Source organism: Anomalospiza imberbis, chromosome 5 (genome assembly GCF_031753505.1).
Source record: "Anomalospiza imberbis isolate Cuckoo-Finch-1a 21T00152 chromosome 5, ASM3175350v1, whole genome shotgun sequence".
NCBI classification, from domain to species: domain Eukaryota; kingdom Metazoa; phylum Chordata; class Aves; order Passeriformes; family Viduidae; genus Anomalospiza; species Anomalospiza imberbis.
Genome location: NC_089685.1, coordinates 60,008,249 through 60,030,296, shown reverse-complemented (window position 1 = coordinate 60,030,296; position 22,048 = coordinate 60,008,249). Strand labels below are relative to the sequence as shown.

The 22,048-nt window shown below is 40.0% G+C and overlaps 1 protein-coding gene across 1 annotated transcript in view; it reads left to right on the top strand.

Moving 5' to 3' along the window:
* Positions 1 to 22,048, top strand: part of MYH9 (myosin heavy chain 9) — a 70,098-nt gene that overhangs the window by 13,015 nt on the left and 35,035 nt on the right. The window contains exons 2-5 of the mRNA XM_068191128.1: positions 2,484 to 2,836; positions 7,604 to 7,760; positions 17,952 to 17,979; positions 18,704 to 18,797. Coding sequence (XP_068047229.1) covers positions 2,504 to 2,836; positions 7,604 to 7,760; positions 17,952 to 17,979; positions 18,704 to 18,797 — 612 coding nt within the window. The 5' untranslated portion in view covers positions 2,484 to 2,503. The remainder of the gene's footprint in view (positions 1 to 2,483; positions 2,837 to 7,603; positions 7,761 to 17,951; positions 17,980 to 18,703; positions 18,798 to 22,048) is intronic.

Below are 22,048 nucleotides of genomic sequence, written 5' to 3'. Positions count from 1 at the left end.
TGTATTAAATATATATATTGACATATATAACATATTATACTATATTAATATATATTTAATATATTAAAATATCTTGAACTTAGTGCTTGGTGAGATTTTAGAATAGCTGTGTTAGACTATTTCTCCTCTTACTGTAAAAGTTGTTTTGAGCCCTGAAAATAAAAAGGTGTAGATGCTCAAGAATGATCTCTTACTGGCTGAAGAATGCATTCTGGTACTATGTGAGATAATTTGGGGTTCTCTTCCTCTAGCAGCGAGGAAGTGAGGACTATGTTTCAATGTAATGTAGGACACTTCAGATGACTGGTTACTTTGGATTCCTCAGGAAATGATGAAACTGAATTTAGCTGAAGCATAGTGCCTCTGTGTCCTGCCTGATTATAGCCAAAAAAGGCAACTGGTTACATTCTGGGAGTTGCACAGGCAGGAAGCTGTGTAATGGAGGGTAGAGCACAGCTGTTGCCTTGCCAAACCTGATACAACTCTGAACACAATTGAATATTTCTTTCTTTCTTTTTTTTTTTTTTCTTTTTCCCCTTTTTCCTTCCACTCCCTTTTTTTAAACCCTTTGATCACACCCTACAGATGATACTCTCCAGTGTCATGAAATCCTAATATCTTCTATTGAATTGTTGGTCTTCTTTATTTGCTATATACTCTCTCAGACTTGCTGTTACAGGATGGTCTTGGAGCTCTCCTGACAGCTCAAGTTTTTTATGGCATCTTATCTTTACAACAAGTCTCTTCATCATATATCCATTAAAACCTAGTTTTCAGGAATAATACAAAAAGGAGGAGTTGCTCTGAGAATCACCATTGTGGTTGAGGTGGAAGTGTCAGTGACCCTGTGGAGAAGGAAAGATGAGGTCAAGTGTGGAATAGCTGCTTGGCATATCCTGTAAGCCTTAAGACAAAGATTTTAAACTCAAGCTAAAGGAAGCGATTATTTATAGAGTGATTTTCTCTTTGTTTGCTAAAGAATTTTTGACTGTGAATATGCAGCTATCCATACAGTCTCTGGCACAAAGTTGCATACCGCTTACAGTGATACATTTGTTGAAAGGAATTTCCCTACATGCTTACAAATGACTGGTGTGGGCATTGGCACCCATCATTATTATGGCTGATGCTTTTCTGGCTTCATTCACTGTTTGCTAATGCTGGGACTCTGCTTCTATTGTTGCTCTCATGCATGTTTTGGGAATTGAGCTGCTTCTGTACCGCTTTCAATACTTTTTTGTCTGCAGTGTGTGTAGTCAGACTTCACTTACTTGATTTGCCTGCTGGTTTGTAAATATGAATTCTGTAGAGAAGTTATCCTTATAGCTTCTGATAGCCTTCTAGGACATCAGTACTCATATTTTCATTTCCTGTTCTTTAGGTGGTAAAGAGCTCTAGTTTCTATTCAAGCTATGAAAAACATATATTGAGGACACTGGTATCTTTGTGAGGAAGAATTCGAGAAGTAATGTTTATGGGATCTTGTAAAGAGGCTGCTGTTACATGGTTAATGAGCCTTGACGCATGCAGTCCTTTTCTGATTGAAAGGACTTTTGAATGGCACTAATAAAATTGCTGCCTTATAAACTGGAAAATCCCTGGCGGTAGTGTTCTGGTTTTGATGAAACACTAAATCTAGGGTGCCATTTTGCGAGTATGCAGCCTAAGACTCCCTTTTGTAGGGATGAAACTCTCTCCTCTAGCTGTCCACAGCTTCATAGAAGGATGTCATTGGAAGATATTTAGCTGTAAAATTTCCTGATTTATTCTGTTACTATCTTGGAGATATTTTGCTACTGAACATTATCTAGGAAAAAAAAAAGATATAAATTGGTGGGCTGGGTATTACTACTAAGCTGTTGGTGGAAAGTATCTAATACCAGTCTTAACTGGCATCTGCAAATTACTGCTATCATTTAGAAGCAAAGTGCACCTCACATTCTAGGCTGGTAGTTGAAATTTCTGAGAAGTGGTTTTTGATTTATAGCTTATCAGAATAAGGAGATACAAAGTAAAAGTGTTGATTACACATTTATGATTTTATTTCTGAGCCAATGTCTCTACCAAGTAGAGCAGTGAAAGGTTAATCTTGACCTGAATGTTACTGACGTAATTTCTGATGCTATGAGGATTGGTACAAATTGTTTGGTGCTTGCCACTTTAATGTGCTTCCTCTTTTCTGCCAAATAATGTCTTCCAAATGCTTAACGGTCAATGTTTTGTTGTAGGTTTTGAGGATTTTTTTCAACTGCTTGCTAGTTTGTTGGGTTTTTTTCATACTCTTGGCAAGCAAAACCTTGGCCTTATTGGAAGTTTGATAACTTTAGCAGCGCTTACTAACATGAAATTAAAGGAGGGAGAGGCATGCTCTAATGACCAGGCATTCAGAGTACTTAGCATGTGCCTGTCTGCCTCTGAGAAGCTGCAAAGCAATCTGAGGCTTTGAAAATAACCTTTTTCTTTGTTTCCCCTTCTCTTCACAGGTCCCCAGCTGTAAACCACAATGTCGCAGAGAGACGCAGATAAGTACCTTTATGTGGACAAAAACATCATCAATAACCCCCTGACTCAGGCTGACTGGGCAGCTAAGAAGCTGGTATGGGTTCCCTCAGAGAAGAATGGCTTTGAGGCAGCTAGTCTGAAGGAAGAAGTAGGAGATGAAGCCATCGTGGAACTGGCAGAGAATGGGAAGAAAGTGAAAGTAAATAAGGATGACATCCAGAAGATGAACCCCCCCAAATTCTCTAAAGTAGAAGATATGGCAGAGCTGACGTGCCTGAATGAGGCTTCTGTGCTTCACAACTTGAAGGAGAGATACTACTCGGGACTGATCTATGTAAGTAATCTTGTCTGTTGGGGTAGGAGTTCCTGATTATATAGTGTGTGAACTTAATGTAATTGCTTTGCTCCTAAATGTGTATGTTAGCCTTTCATTGCCCCTATACACAACTCATCATGTGACTTACCTTCTTCCCTCTACTTAAAATTTTTTCACTAAAGTATGCCAATCCCCCTCTAGTTAGTGTTGGAGCTTTCAAGGAATGCTATGGTAAATCTGGCTTTAATGTTTTAATGTCTTTGTTTGCAGGATGTTTTGAATGCCTTTTAACTTTCTCTTAGCAAGACACAAGAGCAGTTGGATAGTGGTAAACAGGGAGTCTGATCTGAACCTAACCAAATAATAATAAAAACACAGTCCTAATCCACCCAGCATCTGAAATGTGTTTCCCATGTCTGGAGCTTCAGTGGGAAAGAATGCTAGTGCCAAGCTTTTTGTGTGGATCTCAGAGCATCTTTCTAGAGAAGAAATATGTGTGCCTGCATGTACTTACAGATAGGAAATGTTCCTTTTCTTTCCATCCCCAAATGGACAAGAGCAAAGATTCCTGCTTCTCATTGCTTTGTAAATAACAGATACCATTTATGGGACCAAGGGTCATACCCAATGAAGCAGGCAGCAACCACTTCACTGAAAACCAAAGGCAATAAATAGAGAAAGGTGGGGAAGGAGACTTTGGAACCTTGACCTGGTTCTTCATTTCCCTTCTGATTTTCCTGTGCATGTTGCCTATGTTTAGCAAGGAGATGTTGGTCATGCTAGCTTCTGCTTTATTACTACTCTGCAGTTACAGAATGAGTTGTTAAACTCAGTGATAGTGTAAAATTTGTGTGCAGTGACTGGTTAAAACAGGACTAGGGAGAACACAAGGGAGAAACTCATGACTTACTAGTGCTGTGTCTGCTCTTCTGGAGTGGCATGAAGGCATACAGATGACTCTTGGAGAAATTATCAGAGACTATGTGAAAGATGCAAGGCTGATATAAATTTAGTCTGACTTCCACAGTCTGATGTCAAAATTTGAGAGCTGGTGTGATTGGAGGTTGATGTAGTTTATTATTTTTGTAGTTGACTCCTTCCACTATTGGTCAAAAACTACTTTCAGATGGAAAAATCTTGGTATTCAGATGAAACAGGATACGCAAGATCCATGTGTAACTTGTTTAGAGTAGGAAACACTGCTACATTATATAATGATTGTTGAAAATAATTCAGCAGTTTCTCAAGGTCTGTTGTATGCTGTGCAATGGGCTGTTTCACATATCTTGCAAGATACCATCTGAAATGTCAGACATAGTCTCTGACTAATAAATTGAGTTCTTCTAATTGGATTGTAAGAAGATTGTAAGATTTTTTTTTTGTAAAAAATCCCCACACCCCTCACCCAAGCAAACCTTGCATAGTATTTCTCTATTACAGAGCCTGAGTCTTGCCAAAATTGTGTTCTTGTGCACTTGTGAAATAGACTGATCTCACCTGTCAGCAGTTCTCAGCAAGTCAGGAGATTAATGGGAAGGCTTAAAATACTTTCATTGGAGTGGCTGTTAGTTGATCATTAATCCGCTTGAAGAAAGGGAGTACACACAATGCCTCTTCAGCACAAAAAGATCGTAAGCATAGTTTAGTTCAGGTCTTCTCCCTTTCTTATTTGGCAGCAGGGCTGTGTGTTTTTATAAGTTATTTTCTTTTTTCCTTTTCATTTATCGTTATTTTTCTGTCTTTCCATCCTGTAATACGAAGGGGGAAATCTTATTGCTGGTGCTGGCAAATTTTGAGTGAGGAGTGTCAAACAATTCAAGAACTAAGAGCTTGACTCCAAACACCATTTTACTGTTTCCACACGTGGATTGGTTCTGCACTGAGGTGACTTGCTAAGAGACTGGCTTTCATATTAACCCTTTCTATTTTGAATCCCCTATCAAAAGATCATTTTCAGCTTTTGTGAATAATTTTTGCTTACCTGAACTGCTTTGTTTGTATTCAGTGTGAAAGTCAAAACTTAATCTTATATGTTCCAGTTATTTTATTGAAGTTAACTGTTACTGGAAAATAAATTTTCTGATGCTGTCAGCTTTGTGCCATGCTGCAGATGGTCCTTTCAACTACTCAGAGCTAGTTTAGCAGTTAGAAAAATAAAACTAGTTCCAGTTTGGCATATGTGTCTCTTGAAATAGTTAGTGTAAGGTAATGCCAGAATTCTATTTTGAGATAGTAATGTCTGAGACAAAGTACAGATTTCCAAGCCAGTATGCTTATAATAGATGAACCTTTGAATTGGAACCTTGGGTTCAATTCAGGGATTTATGCATATAAGTCTTTATGTGTACTTCAATAAGATGAAGATAACTCTTGTCTTCTCTGTGGTAGGGCTGGCAGCTTCTGCTTATTAATACAATTCAACTTAATTCCTGTATGAAACTGTCAGTGGGCTCAACCAGCAGTTGTGACACGGTGGTCTTACTCAGTTTCTTATCCCAGCCATGATTAGTTGCCCCTCTTTATTAGACAAAAATATTCCTTCACTCAGATGAGGTTGTTTTACTGCATGGAAACTTCCTTTAGGTATTTCTCCTGGCAAGCAGAATGCTGGAAGAGGGTGGTAGCTTCTTCTTGCATACTTGTTTAATGGCTTCATCATTCTTAGGTGAAATTAATGTATTCCCTTTTCTAAACTGCTGCTCTCATCCATAGGGTGGCTTTAGACATGCACTCTACTTACTTGAAAAGCAACCATTCTAATTTGTTACCAGTCACAGCCATGAAGAGTCACACATGTACAGCTAAGAAAACTCCCCCTTCCTTGTGGACTTGTGTGCATTGTGAACATGCTGCTCTTGCACTGACCCACTTCTGTCTTTGTCCTACTCTGTGTTCTTCTGGTGTAGTCAAAGGTCAGGAAAGCATCACCCAGACTTCCAGCTTTTATTCTGTGCAAGTGCTGTCCGACTTGATGGAGAACTAAAGCTGAGGCAAAAGGCATTGCCAGCTTTGCTGACTTGGTTGCTGTAAACTCCTTAAACTGCTCCCTTCAAGCACTACCTGAAGCCTAACCTGACTAGAAGCTTAGCTTCCTGGAACTTTAGATGTACTATGCCAAAAGATTCTTAGCCAACTTTCATAGTTTTCCACTTTGGAAAGACATTTAGTATTTTATGTAAGCCATTCAAATAGTCTTGAAATATTTAAAAAAAAATTAATGGGAAAAAAAAGTAGGTCGGGAAACATATCTTGATTGTTTATACTGGGATGTGGAAAAGAAACCTTAAATATCTATGAAAAACTTAATTCCTGGAGGACATCAGTCTGAATCTGTATCCGAGTCTGCTGCATGTTGGAGTGGACTTGTTACTTAGTGTTAAGCCAGCATGTAGAAAATTTGGATATAAACTACATCTACTGCCACAAACTGTGTAGTAGATGCTATTTTCATCGTTCTGATCACTGCAGTCTAATCCTTACCTTTATCTAGCTAAGGAGCTAAATCTGATTAAGTACTCTCGTGCTCCTTGTGGAGAATTCTTTGCCCCTCCAAAGCACTCTTTTTTTCATTGAGCAAACAATGGAAGAGATCTTGGCAATAGAAATAAGATGTGCCAATGTACTGCCTTCTGGTAGCACTGCAAGTTGCTGTAGAAAGCTGCTCATCTCCAGATGTTTCAAACAGCTGCTTCTAAAGTTGACAGGGAGCTAGGATAGCACTAAGCCCCAGGAGCAGGGCTTGGAATGCTATTCTTAGAATGTCTAGGAAATATCTAAGAAGCCTCTGCTCTTCTTATTCCCTTTGCAAGAAAAAGATTTGTTGGGCTTTTTTTTTTTTATGTACTCAGATCTCAAAGTTTATGTTTGTGGGTTTTTTTTAAGAAGCTTAGTATTTTCACTGGAAGTGTTTTGACAGTTGTATTCCCTCAGAACTGTGCAATTTAAGCCAGTGGAAACCATTTGAGAAATGGAGGTTTGCTGTCAGAGATAATGAATTAACCATTTGATATGAATGAGAAGTAAACTTTGGCGTATATTGCTGACTCTTTTAGCATGGACTACTTAAGAATTGTTTTCTGTTTTGACTGATTTGGAACAATACTGAGCATTCTGAACATACATACTGAACATACTATACATTGCTGATCTTACAATTTGAATCTATTTCTAGTCATACTTGCTACATTACAAATCATGAAAGTATTCAGACTTGGAGGGTCTTCAGGAGGCCATCTACTCCAGCTTCCCATTCAGAACAGGATAGCACTGTCTTAGGCATAGTCCAGTGTCTTGAAAACTTCCCAGGACTACGCTGGTCTTATTTTTCTTTTAGTAACTATTTTGGCTTGAGGTTCTATTTCATTTAGTGATCATTTACCAGATAAATCAATATCAAGCATGAGACAGAACATAAAATGTATGCATTTTGGAGCTAAGCACCTACATTATATAATGAAATGGCATTTACTTTGAAAGGAAGAAAAGCCAGTCCTAGTGGACTGTTAATTAGCTGGGGAGCAGACCAGTGATACCAGTGTGACTAATGGGTCAGTTGATGTTCAGTGCACACTTGGAAGAGTTGAGTACTGGTCAAGGTGGTAGGACTTTGGCTGTTCTCAGATTCTAATATTGCTTAGTGGGAAGCATTCTACATGGCATCGTTGGAAGAAGTAATTAAAAAAAACACTGTTTGGTTTGTTTGTCTTTTCAAGTAATGTACTGTTAAAATATGCAAGTCTATCAACATTTTTAATTTCTCTATTTGCTGGGGTGTTTTCTTTCCAGACCTACTCAGGCCTGTTCTGTGTGGTAATCAATCCTTACAAGAACCTACCCATATACTCAGAAGAAATAGTGGAGATGTACAAAGGCAAAAAGAGACATGAAATGCCCCCTCATATCTATGCCATCACAGACACAGCCTACAGGAGTATGATGCAAGGTGAGTGCTGACTGAGATAATGACTCTTGTTGAAATCACAAATCAAGGTTGCAGTCAAAACACTGTAGGAGAACAACTCACTGCTATCAAAAGGCATTATTGTCCTTGCTTACAGACACTACTTGGTACCAGCTTTTGTGTTCAGGTGAATAGCTTTCTCCTGCTCTAGTGGATTGAAGAACCATACAAAAAGTCTGGTGAGAGCTAAATTTGACGTAAAGAACAGGCTGGTGTGAATGCATGGGGTTCAGAGAAGCAGGCAAGGAGACCTGAGGCAGCAAATTTTCCATCTCAGTGATGAGCCTATGAATTGAGATAGCTGTAGGTGGGCAGGTATGTGTACTGTTTGGTAGGGGCTTTCGACAAAAGCTGTTTTAAAATCCAGTTGCCCAATCTGGTTTTGAGGAACAAGCTTAGTATAACCTATATTTTGAAGTGTGATGGTCAGTGGTGGCTTTACTGTCAAGACTTGTTTGGCTATGTTCTTACTTTGTTAATAAAACTCACTATCAGGAAATACTAAGTACATTTGCTACCTTTTCATGGAATAAAAGAAAGCAAGTGGATTGACCTATTTCACTTCACATTATACAACTGAGAATCAGAGAACTGTGGTTATTATCTGTTTATCACTTGAGGACTTCTAAATATGGAACTCTGAATGCCTTGTGCATATCCCTGGTTCTGAGAGGAGGTTTTTCACAAAGTCAGTGCTGGTGTGTGTGATGCTTGGAGAGGTTCAGGTGTGGAGGTATTTTGTGCTTTTCTTCCTGTTTGTCACCTGGATTTTATGAGGAGGCATACTTTGTAAGGTTTAAAGGGTGTAATGGACAGTTTGATTTGGTGTGGCTGTGTGAATGTTACTACTCCTTTATTTCTTGGTGCCTAGAAATGATTAAGGTGTTTGTTCCCTCTAAGTCTTGTCACTAGCATCACATTTTTGAGCAAAGTCCAGATAAAATCATGCTTTAAAATTCTCATTAGTCTCAGTTTGAGTTCTGCTTTTCACCTGCCCTTGCTACCACTTGCACCTCCAAGCATAGGAGGACTATAATGATATAGGTTCCCAGATTGGAAAGAGAGAAAATCTCCATCCACCGAACTGTGTTACTGTCTTCCAACAAACTTGGTGTGGGGAAAGCTGATAAAGGTTGCTGAAGTGTGGTGCCATGCAGGGCAGAGCACAGGGGTGAGCTAATGGGATGGATCAGTTAATCTGTATTTGTAAAAGCCTGAGATGGAGAGGGGTGAGTACACAGACATACTGAAGTGGACTGGTGGCAGGGTGTTGGTGGCAATTTGCTGAAGATGTGACAGGTCTTGAAGAAATACAGCCATACTGCTGGTGTGTTACTCTGAAATAATTGCTGTATCCAGAAGATAAAAACCTGTGAAGCTGGACCTCTAAAGGATCTCGCTTCCCTTAGAGAAAGACTAGATCTGCCATGATATGGTCAAGAGCAGATGCTCCACTTAGATTTTACATGGCAGAATGTTGTCCATAAACCTCATTACACTTTTCCTTCTTTTATTACTTCCTTCCCTCTGTAGCCTGCTCCTTGTTAGCTCAATTACTAATTTGTAGTTTTGTTAAACAAGCTGTTGACTTAACTATACCAAAGTTACTGTTCCCTATAAAGAAATCTTGTCTACATAGAATCAGAAACAGTTTCTTGGCAGTGTTGTGAGGAGACTGAAGTCCTTTTCCCTTACAGACAGCAGTTAAACCACCTGAAAGTGCATGTGCCTGCATTTTGTCCTTCGTTCCTGCCAGGTATATCAGTATATGACAGAAGATACCCAAACAGCTGCAATTCTGCATGAGGGGACAGGTGACCTTCCTTGATTTGATGGTGGTTCAGAGGTAGTGATTAATCTGTGTGGATATTTTCTTTCTTGTTGAGAAGAGGTGATGTCTCTGTCAGACCACTGCTTGGATGATGTCTAAAACTTGGAAATCCCAGACTTGACTTGCTTTGTTGTACAAAGCTGAAGAATGGCAGCCCTGCCTGTGCTTTCCAAGCATGGGAAAGTTGCTATGAGGTCTGCTGGACTGTTTACTTTTCCCAGAACAATTCTAGCTATGCTGTATTCTCAGCAGTATTGACAGTCTAAAGGCTTACCCCAGATCTTCTTTGCCTAGTTTAAGATAGCTTGTTGCTGACTTTTTGTAATGCTTGTTGATATGAATATCATTCCCAGTTAGTTTGTAAACTTGCCTGCCTTGATCTGTTTAACTAGGTGTGGAAAGATTTTTCTGTGTGGTTTCAAAGTTACCTGTGTGTGCTACAAGACCTCTAGAGATTGTTTTAGGGTTATTTATTGCTTTATTTCCTTGTTTCAAAGGGTAGCAGTAGCATTCCAATGTCTGCTACTGGGAGTGAGGGTGAGTAGTAGGTTATTGCAATGTCTCTGGTCCTGGCTAGCCTCGAGGGGAATGGAAAGCAGCATTCCTGTTCCACTTTCTGGGTTTTGCTCAGCGGTGGGGGAGGTTTGGTGCAGCAGCCAGTGGTATGGCAGGAATCTGTACAGAGAATAGAAGATGAAAGGGTCGGGTGCTCTACATGAGCCAGAGGCATTTAGGATTAGGCTGCCTTCCCTAGGTTACTTTCAGAGCCCTGAAGACTGGGAATCCTTCATGGCCTGGAGAAGGATAGCAAGCTGACTTGACTCTGACTTCTGTCAGCACAGGGTATAGTTATCTCTTAAACTGACAGTGTGGAAAAGCTTTGCGTGTTAATTGATTTGGACTCAGATTTTTTTTTTTTTTTTTTTTTTTTTGGTTTTCAGTCAACTTATGGTATTTGAATAATCAGGGCTTTCAAAGGGATGGTTCATCAGGAAGGGAGAGGAAGATGAGAGTTTTGTTCCAACCTCCGCTAATCCACAAACTATTTAACTCTTTTCAGACATCTCTGCTGAGGTACAGTGGGTGAGCTTGGTCTCCTTTTTGTATCTTCTGGATACTTCATTACAGAAGTGTCAGGGCACTTAGATATTCCAAGAGATTATATTGCTTTTTGTTATTTTTTTTCCAGAAGTACTTTCTTGAAGAAATAAAGTGGTGAAGGACATGTTCAGAGTGGGTTGTTCATTGTTACTGGGATTTTTCCTCCTCCTTTCTCAGACCCAAGACTGTGACTCTCAAAAATGAGATGAAAATACTATTTTGCTACATGTTACCTGGAGAGACTTCCTGTGCTTCAAGAACAGAACTCTCAAAAAAGCGTAACATTTTTGCTTTTAGAGAAAACAACCATTTGTCTTAATATTTCTGTTCCCTGGGTAACCTGGATGCTGGAAGTCTCAGATCTGCTTTCAGAAGAATTATTCTTTTGGTGCTAATGATTGAAGCACAGTGCCGGCAAGTGGAGTGGTGCCTTGAGCAAACAAATCATTATTCTAATGCAGCTGATGTATACTGAAGAGGTACATTCTTTACCTCAATTCACAGTCTCCAGGGCCTCAGTTTAGAAAAACATATTTTAAAGCTGTTAAACAGCACCTGTTTGTCTATTTGGAACACACATAGGGAGTTTTCTGTGTCAGATAGTGATAGAAGATATAAATTTTATTGGTATCTGAAACATGGTATTTGTTTTAATGCCCTGAAAAGTATCTGAAAGTTTTGTAATAGAAGTTTGGTCGGTATGGTGATTCTGGTCTACAGAGCTTAGACCTGTTCAACTAAGATAGGTAGGAGAGGGAATAGACAGCCAATGAATGTATTCCATCTCTTTTCTTAGCTGGTTTTCTCCACATTATTGGAGAACTCCTAATGTTTCACCTAACAAAACTCTGAAAATCACTGAACAGTGGTTGCTCCTTGACCTTGATGGGTTAGTCTGCAAAGGGACCTGTGCACCCAGAACTGTGCTGGTGTTCACTTGGGAGTTAGGTAGTCTCTGGGTTTGGTGTTTAAAAGAAAAAAAATCTGAAGCACAGTAACTTCATGATTTTTTAGGGACACCTTGTTACATTAAGTGAGGAAACACACGGTTAGGTCTTGTAAGACAAATCACTTCCTTTGTAGGTCATCACATACACCTTGGGACTACTTGTGATTTTCACAAAAGACAGTCTTCTAGATCTGCTCCTGTAGAATATAGACCTTCAAGTGTTTTGTTTGTAATTCTTAAATGTTTGCATATTTCTCTAAGTTTCCTAGCTAGCAGACCACTTCTGTTTTAACTTGCTTGCTTCCAAGTCATTTCTCAACTTGCTTCTTAGCATTGTGCTGCTATGCTGCACTGTATAATGCACTACCCCAAAATGCATCTTTCTTTTCTTTATAATGTTCTGTCAGTGCTTCTCAGTTGAGACCTGCTCAGATTATGTAGAGGCACACATGGCCCTTTCAAGTTGCATGTAAAGGTCAAGTTCTATTTCTACTTAAACCCAAAAGAATACAGCCTGTGGTTTCACAAGTGTGTTTTCCAGAATTGTTGAAATTTCTCATGCAAAGGGCAACATGAAATTTGGATGCTAGTTATGGAGGATATTTGTTTTGGTGCAAATGGCAAGGAAATATGTACATTGCTTTAAATTTCCTTAAGAAATGTTTTACATGCTTTGAATTACTTGAGATTTCTAAATGCAGCTCTAAAAATCTGTGTCCTGAGATGTGGTTTTCATGAGAAGAGGGAGCTAAAAAAGAGTCCGGTTGCCCACTTGTTTTTTAGTAGTTACCACACCCTTTTTGCTTCATTCCTGTAAACCAGAGCAGGATTTCTCTGGCAGTCATTTATGTAATGGTTCAGCCCCTGCTGTCAGTCTCCCTGCAGTTCACTGTTTTAGTACCATGAGCTGCCTGAGCTTTTTGCAGGCTGTATACTAGTTTTTCTTTTCTGTCAGAACTTCATAAACATTTACATAACCTAAAATTACAGCTTATAACTTGTTTTCTGCTATCTCCAGATTCAGTTAAAGAGTTCTAGAGAAAAGGAGATGTGGGCTCTAGTCCAAAAATGTCTTGGTGGAATAAATATTTCCATTTGAGCCTGTAGGATATATTTCATTTTGAAAAATGAAATTTACTTTTCTCCTTGTGACTGTTTTCAAACCAGCTAATGCAGAGCTGAATCTTAGCACTGCAGAATTCCTGCCAGCTCAAGTGATTTTTTTCTCTATTTTTTTTTAACATCTTGAAGCTCTGTTGTTGAGAGCTGTCTTGGATATGCTATGTTTCTCTTTCATTTGATTTCTCTTACTTTTTGTACTTGATGATAGTTGTTAGCATTTTGAAACTTCTCAATAATACATTCTTTAAACGACAGTGCAAAAGCAGGTTCAGGAGCTCTGTTCTGGTGTTCCCCTGGAGTGTTTGTAATCCCATTCAAGCCAGCATGTAGGCTGAAGCAGCACAGTGAACATGGTCTGATGCCGGTGGGGTTGTTCCGTGTAGCGCAGTGTGTCAGGTCCCTGGGGCTCCTGCTGTGTTAAGAGCCCCGAGGAAAGGACATGGGATGTAAAATTATGTTGATGTTGGAAGAGAATTTTGAGGAGGCAGTAAAGAGCTGAAACTACTGCGTGGTTGAAGCATTTAGGTGCATTTAGGAGTAATTCTTGCTTTAGGTCAGCTGTAGCTTGGCCAGGCAGCCCAGGTTGGGCTGCAGGCATTCAGCGGGTGCTGGGAGCGGGGCAGTAACGGGAGCGCGGAGGGCTGGGCTGCCCCGCCTGCCAGACGCCGTGGTTGGGAGGTGGGTGGTACCATGAGCTATGGTTAAGCTTTTAGCCTTAATGAGTCAGCTATAGGCAGGGGACTTGGCTAAAGGCAAGCCAAGCCTTTGCCTTTCAGCTCCACTTCCTCTTGGCTGCAGAGGTGATGTCACCATTGTGTGAATGCTATATTACTTCTCCTTTTATGGAGATGAACAGGCTTGAAACGAGAGTCACTCATGCAGAGGAAGTGGGTGATAAAGGCCTGGTAGGATGTTCTGTAACTGAGATGTGGAGCTCAAATTGCACATTCCCTTCTAGCCTTCTAACCTTTTTCTTCTCCCATTCCAAAACATTTAAAAACAAAATGTAATACTTTGGAGGTGTATTAATCTATCAGTTTTGCCCAGGTATTTGACCACAGCAGTTCAGCATTCATTCACACTTGTTGTTTTACAGTAGGGTATTTGGTTGAGTACTTTCTATGTACAAAGATGTCTCTCTTGTGAAAACAATTTTTGGTTTAATTAAGTTTTTAATGTATGCTGAAGCAGTGAGCAGTCTAAAATGCAGTCGTTTATTCTTGGACGAAAGAAAGTCAAGAATAAGTGGTGTATTATGGGGTTTTTTACATAGTAAAATTAATCTACTGATCTTATTATACCATACTGCTGTATAGTTTAAATTTGAAGGATATTTTACTTCCTGAATTTCTGGATGTTTGAGGCTGCTGTGTCTTGTGATCACTTGAATACTATGGTGATGAGAGCTGAAGAAGAGCCTAGATAAAAAGCTTTCCTTGTCAGCTGGTTTGAAATACAGAACTGTTGCTATAATTATCTAATGAGTTGTTATTCTGGATTGATTTTAATAAGCGACTCTGTTTAGAACTGAAAAGCAGGTGCAGATTTCTTTTAATCAGACGTTTCTTGATTGTGTTATTATAAGCAACTGAGTTTATGGTAGCCAGCACATTCTCTGTTGCTGAGTAGGTTGCTTGCACAACTGACAATGAAGTAAAGGCAAGTGCTGACTGAAGTAGTGCAGTACGCCCATGTTGAATGATCCTTTGAAAGGAAAAAAAACGGGGGGAGGAGGTGGCCACTTGCCTGGACAACTGAATTCTGATTCATGATGGCACAAGTCAGTATCATATGGAGAACGAATATTGGCATTTGAAACTGTTCTTAATTTGAAGAGTATCTAAGAGTTATGTTTTGTGTGTGTTAGCTCTTTGCCCCTTTGGTCGACTCCAGTTTCCTGTTGCTCAACACATTATTTGAGTTGTCTGTCTATACACAATTAGAAGAATTCCAGCTATCCCAATGACTGCTGCTTTGCAGTTCTGGGAAAGAATTTCCCCCGGATTGCAAACAGGAATGTTGCCTTTTATGGCAGTGTCTGCGTGCTCCCAGAGACTTGCCTGCACTCGCAGGTACAATCCTGCTGACTTAAAGCAGAGGTGACTAAGGCAGCTGCAGTGGGCCACCAGGAAAGTATGTTGGGGGAGGAAAGCTTCATGCCAAGAGGATTTTGAACACCGTCTGTGACTTTTCCTGCCTGACCACCTTTCAACACCTTGTTCTGTGTTAAGGTGGGGGAAAATCCTGTAGTTGCCCCTTTGGGACTCCTTAGGGTCGATCCAGGGTGCTGTGGCAATCTTGCCTTACTGGAACAAGGCTGGAAAGAACTTCTCAATCAAGTATGAGAAAACTTGGCATGATCGAGAAGTGTTCAGTGCCAAAGAACTGCTTGGTATTATTATCGAATGTTGATCATCTCTTTTTCTGTTGGGCAGTCAGTTTATCTGTCTGTTTACTGGTATTCTTTTGCTGGATCATCTCTAGGATGGAAATGGGAAGGCAGGTGCTATTCAACTGCCTGGGGCTCCACTGCCTGTTTGAGAAGCCCCAGCTCATAATTCCAAGGACAGAGCTGGTTACCAGCAATAAGGACCACCTTATTTAGAGTTACCTTCTTAAAATGTTTTTTTTTTCTTTCTCTCAAATCTGCTTAGAAGAGCCTCTCTAGTACCTGAATGCAAGCATAACTTTTTCTGGACAAGTGAACTGCTTGTTTTCATTCAAGCTTTTGAAAGTCAGATGTTATGCAGAGGCGCAGTCTTGTCCTTTCACATAGCTGCTTTGTGGTGCAGAATTGTACTCAGGTGTTGTACTACTGAAGAATACATTTCCTTAGGCAATCCATAAATGAGTCATTAGTTATTCCCCTGATCCACCCTCAAAGTGCCCAGTCATGCAGAGGGCTGGCATGTGCCTGCTGAGCCCTTGACCCACTGGGAACCTTAAATGTGTGAGGCCTTTGGAGCTGGCTAACATCTATTCTTGGCCTGGCCTTCAGCAAAAGGAGTGTATATCTCAAAGGCAGTGAATAAGTTCAGCACTTGAAAAAATGAATATGCAGTTTAAGTAAAGCTGCAGTATCTAGTTTTGAAGGCTTAAGAATTTGCCGGGCCAAAACTGTTTGAGTGGCGATTTTCTTCTACTTGCTTTCTTCCAGGCTTGGGGCTGATCAGCTCTTGCTGAGAACAGTATTAGCAGGGTAATGGCAGGTAATATTCTGAGTTTTAACAAGAAAAAAACGGATTATTTTCCTCTCATTTTTTTGCTCATCTACATGCAATCAGTTTCCAGTAAAGACGCTCAGGAGCAGGAGTTGCATAGGCTTAGCATGTGAACCTAAAGCTTCCATTATTGGCTTCAGAATATTTTAAGATGGAATCTCAAACCTGTTAGGTTTGCCAGCTTTCCTTATTCCACAAAAATATGTGCAAAGGCCAGATATACGCCTCTCTTTTTAAACTGTGTGTATGGGAGATTTTTCTCGATTAATGTGGCATTCATGATGTTAGCACTGAAATGCTAAATGTGCTTGCAGCAGCAGTGTTTAAGGGTATAGAAAGGTTTCAGGTACTTGAAATCTATCAGACTAGAAAGCCTTCCCAAATTACAGCTCAATCTCCTTATCTTGCACAAAACAACTTGAATGGTGACTTAATTATATCATCTAAGTACTGTCTGGTGGGAAGAATACTGAGCGTTCTTGGTTTCTCTAAGCTATGGGGAAAAGGAATAAAAAGAAGCAGTAGCTAAAATGTGGAGACAGTCACATAAACATGCTGTTGGATGTCACCAATTACTGAAAAAAATTATTGGAGAGATCCAGTGAATTGCATACTTTCCTGGATGTTTGATGCTTGCTTTCTCTCTCTTTAGAGAGTAGATGTTAGTCCAATGCAATGAGTGGAAAAAAAGTGGCAATGCCTGAATGAAATCTAACTGCTGCAGTGTTACTGAGCTTCTCAGACTAAACCTGGGAGTCCTCTGGTCTTGATTTAAGAATAAACAGACACCTAACATCATACCAAAAAACCTCCCAGCCTAATGGGGATTTTGAATTTGGTGGCACAGTGTGTTCTGAGTGCCCCAGTGGCTCTTGTGGGCTGTCAGTCAATGACTTGATGTGCCCACCTGTTCCATATTTCACTGTCCCTGTGATGACTAGAAGCTACTTGAGGCTGTTCTGGTGTAGGCACAGGCACGCTCCAGTCTTCCAAGTGCTCCTAGCGTATTCCTGGTGGTGTGAAGGAATGGGATGGAACTGGGTAGAGGTAGGTGGGCCCAGGGTGGAGGGCAGGGATGAAAGTGAAACACGGCAGAATCAGAGTGTGTGCAGGAGCTGTGGGATGAAGGCGTGGTGGAAGGACTGGTCAGGACTGTGCATAAAGAAGTAGAATCATAGGTAAATGCTGACAAGAGGTTAAAGATGTGGGAGGAGATAGTGCTGAATGGGCTGGGTGAATTAAGTTCTGTAACTGGAAAGATATCCACAGCTGGGAATTGAACACAGGCATTAATATGTCTTCTGGTATGTCAACATGGAAAATAAAAGGTTTCTGTTGTTACCAATTGCTTTGATAATACAATAGGGGATGGTGCCACAAACAAGCAGCTGTATAGGAGGTAGGCTGCTGCTCAGTTTTCTAGTTTTTGGGTCCAGTCTGTACAAAATAAGTAACAAATATTTTGTCACTGAGCCTCCAGTGTTTATTTTGGTCTGAAAGCCTCTGTTTGATGTGAATCTTTGGCACTTTGGGATTTGTAACAGTTGCTGTCCCACTTTCCCCCTACCTCTTCCATTTTCACTGCTTTGCTGATAACATTTTTAAGTATGGGCCCACTGCAAGAGGGGCTGAAGAACAAGTAGATGCACATCACCCTGTAGCTGTGTGGCAAAGAAACATTCAGTAGGAGACTTCTTTAGTGTTTGTAGAAAAATTGTAATGCAAATGATATTCTTTCTGGATGAAGAAAACTAAATTGCTATGGTGCCATTATACTTGGCATACGGTAGGCGGTGGGTGTCCTGTCAGAGAAGGGGTTACTTGCCTGTGTTTCTGAAGATATTTGTCAGTGTTTACTAGTTCCCGGTGCCTTTGGTGTTGATTTCATTCTGTCAGAGAAATTTACTTTCAGAGTTCTAGTCTGACTACTCTTTTAAAATTTCTTCTAGATCGAGAGGATCAGTCCATCCTTTGCACGTGAGTATTTCCAGTTGTCAGTTTGTCTGCATGTCAAAGTTTGTGTTTTTACATTCTTGCTGGAAAGACTCTCTTAATTTTAAGTGCTGGTAGTGGAATTACAGGATCAGGTAACAATGGAGAGTCAAGGAAAGTCCCACTACAGTTCCTCCAATATCTATTTTCTTCTGCAAAATAATTTTTGTAATAAATGGAGGAACGATGGCTTTGAAACAGTCCCTGTGCTCAAACTACTAAAGAAATACAGCTTTGTCAATGGAAAAAGCTTGGAGTGATCCTTCAGATTTGTTGCAGCTGTTATGTTTAAGTACGTGCATACTGATGAGGCTGATAGAGTGACAGATACTTCTGATGCAGCAGTTTGTCTTCTAGAGGCAGTAAAATTGATTGGCCCTCAGCCATGCTTAAGGCATTGGTATGTTTCTTCTTGCAGTCAGGAGGCTTCCGTTTGAAAGATTTACTTCGTTACCTTTCACCCCAACCTCTACAGCAGCCTCCAAGCTATTCCTCAGCCACTTGACAGGCTTTGTATCCAAGTTACTAGAAAGCGGAGTTCTTTATTGCCTTCCATGTTGCAGCCCAGCTTTTTTTTCCCCGTGGTTATTAGGGAGGTGCTGCAATGGTCAGAATGCAGTTAAGGATGTCGGTAGCCCTTTTGGGATTAGAAATATGATAATGTCCTCTTACATCTTGTTTGTGGATAACTTGTAAATTTTCTTTACAGAGGTGAATCAGGAGCTGGTAAAACAGAGAACACCAAGAAGGTTATTCAGTATCTGGCTCATGTTGCTTCCTCGCACAAGTCCAAAAAAGACCAGGTAAGACCTAGGTTTAATGATGCTTTATTGCTCTGCTGACTTTGGACACTAAATATGTATTGGCTGATGTTGGTAAAGGACGTATTGCTCAGTAGAAGCTTAGGTGTTAACATCTGTCAGGGGGTTGAGGAGGTCAGTGAACTATGAAACAACCAGTCTGTCAAAAATTGCACGTCGGGGAACACTGTTTGAAACCGTAACTCCTTTGAATTCGCTGGATCTACAGAGGACAAAAACTCATCCACAACCTCTTGGATTTGTGGGCAAATGCATGGGCAAGAGCTGCTATAAAGGCATCACCTGTACTGATCTTTTCACGTGGCTATTGCTTATAACCAGTCTAGGCAGTTTAAAACTGATCCTTCTGTGGGGGAGTTGTCTCCTTTCTTCTGTACCATTATAGATGAGGTCTGGTCATTACATGTACTGTCTCAAAACTGGAGAATACAATGATAGGCTAGTGGACATCAGCTGAGAACTTATAAATTGTAGGAAAACATTAAAAGGGGGGAAAACAGCCAAGTGTTAGCAGCACATGAGAGGAGGGTGGTGATGATGGTGGGGGAACTTTAAAGATGTCTCACTTATATTTTTTTCCCCTCCCTCTCCCCCGATGGACTATTGCCGAATTCTTCAGTTGTATCCTCGTAGGTGAGCTGCACGTTTACTGCACGTTCTGCACCAGGAATGCATTTTCTGTCCCATTGTGTGATTTTTTTGAGCAGCTTTTCACTCCACACCAATATCACTTTCTGCAGCTAAAGCAAATCCATAGACAATTCACAATTTTTTTTTTTTTTGTGTGGTGCACAGTAATCTTTTTGTAAGGATGTTCAGTTGAAAACTGTGGTGATATCAAGAATAGTTGTGTTCTGTGCTCAATACTAGTTTACCTTTAAGGTTTTTCTTGCAGGATTTTCCCAGATACATACCATCTTAGAAGTATCACACCAGGACAATAGCACTGGACAAGGCTTTCCTAGAATCTTAAGCATATAGTGTGTGTGGTGTTCCTAGTAATATTGATGTAGTTAAGTGTTTAGCCAGGGTGTTTTAGGACTGTGGGCTTGTTAGCCAGATCTGAACACGTTGGAAATATTCTTTAATGAAAGCCAAGTGTGTCCAGTGCATCTGTACATAAGAGTTTTCCTGTAGTAGCCTAATGTGTAGGCATGTCTAATGCATGTAGAGTATATAAATAAGAAGGCATTTCTGCATGCAGGCACACTGTGTGTGTGCATGCACATAGTAGTAACTAACTTCTGGAATTCCACCAAAAAAAACCAATGTTCTATGTGCCAAAATTTCAGACATATGAAGGCTTTTTCCATGGTCTGTCAGTAGCTGTATTTAGAAACATTCTCCTTTTTTCATTTTTTAAGTGTGGAAAATAGAATCACGGGGTTGAGTTAAGTATTCTTCCACTGCTTGTCCATGAGTAAAATTTGAACCGCCAGAGCAGGACAGGCAATCTGCTTAGGAGAATAAAACAGCCCTAAGTTAGACTGGTTGGTGATTTGCCCAAGTTTGATATTTGTTTTTTTTTCTCTAAGTTTTGATTTTTTTCAAAAAGTCCTGCTGCCCACGTTTTGTGACTAAACTGACGTTAGCAGAGAGGATTTAGAGCTGAAGCCTTTGTTAATCAGCAACGAGTGCTCTCTGCAGCACTTCTTTATGGAGCAAACTTGGAATCAGAATATAGGAGTTTATGGAGACTAATACATTTAATTTTTTGAGGATCTCAGGTATACTGGTCATGGGAGATTTTTATCTTTAGGCACAGACCTAAACAAAGGATATTATAGAAAGTAGTGGTACTTGCTTTACCGTGAACTTTTCGATGTAAACTGGTGTCTTTCCAAGTATCAGGGCAAAATCAGTTTTTATAAAACATATTCTTTAACTCTAGCTCACTTGTTTTGGAGGTGGTGGTGCATTCCACCATTCCCAGTGCATTTGTATATTCAGCTAAATAAGCTTCTAGCTGCATGGTGTGACTTCTATGCACACTAAGGCTCCTTTTGGGGGGTGTACTGAATCTAATTATAGAAAATTTTCATTTATTGAAACTTCTATTTATGGAAGTTGAAATCAGTGTTTTTCCATGTTTAATCTCAGCTTCTCTACTGTCTTCTTAATTCATGTAATGACTTTTCAAGATGTGTGTGTTTGCAGCTAATCAGAAATCTGTGGGTAATAGTAGCTAATATTTAAATATTTGTAACAAAACTTTGGTTATGGGTGATGTTTCTCCTTCCCCCATGCAGCCACTGGTTTTGGGATTTAGTTATTTGATAATCTCTCACATGACTGCAGAAAAGAAAACAAAAGCAAATCCCTGAAGAGTGAAAAACAAAACAGCAAACTCCCAACAAACCAAACCAACAACCCAAACACCCTTTCCCATATTTTTTTTTAAATGCATGCTGTTAAAGGTAGATGTAATTTCTGGATGCCTTTCTCCATACTTTCTGAAGAATAAATAACTGGGAAAACTTCTATCTTGCTTAGAAAACATTCCAAAAAGTGTATGAGATGCAAAAAAATTCAGAGTGCAAAGTAGATGTCAAGGATTTTAGTTGCTTTAAATTGATAGTGTAATTTCAGTGCAGTAGAACGACAGCATACTGAAGAGTGTTGGGAACTGGGAACTGCCAACCACAGACTAACAGACCCAGTGGCTTTTTCTGCTTCTGTTTTCATGAGGAATATTGCACATACTTCAAATGCATGCCAAGTGTTAAACAAATTTGTTTCAGGTCAAGGAATGGCAATTATAAGTGCCAGGAAATTGGCAGCATCTTAATGATAGGAACCGTAGGATTTTTAGAAAGCTTGGACAGCTCTGTCTTGTAATGGTTTTGCTTTGCAAAATTACCTATTTGTATAAAAATAATGAAGTATCTTCCATCAGTGAAAGCTGACCATCAAAATTTAAAGTAAAAAATCCCCAACAAACTTCACCCAAAAACTTATTAAAAATTTAAATATGGTTGAATTGCCTTTTAAACAAAGACAGCATGCAGTAAGGAATGGGTACAGTAATTGCAGACACTTAGTCCTGTGTGCTGTTGCTGTGGCTTGCTGAGAACTTGGATTTTCCCACTGTGCTATGGTGCTGAGCAGATCAGGAGAGCTCAGTTACTTGACCAACTCTTCAGCATTTCCCTTTCCCCGGAGCTTCATAGCTTCATATTGTTGTGAGGCCAAGCTGTAATTCTCTATGCATATTGCTACCTTGGTGTTTCAAG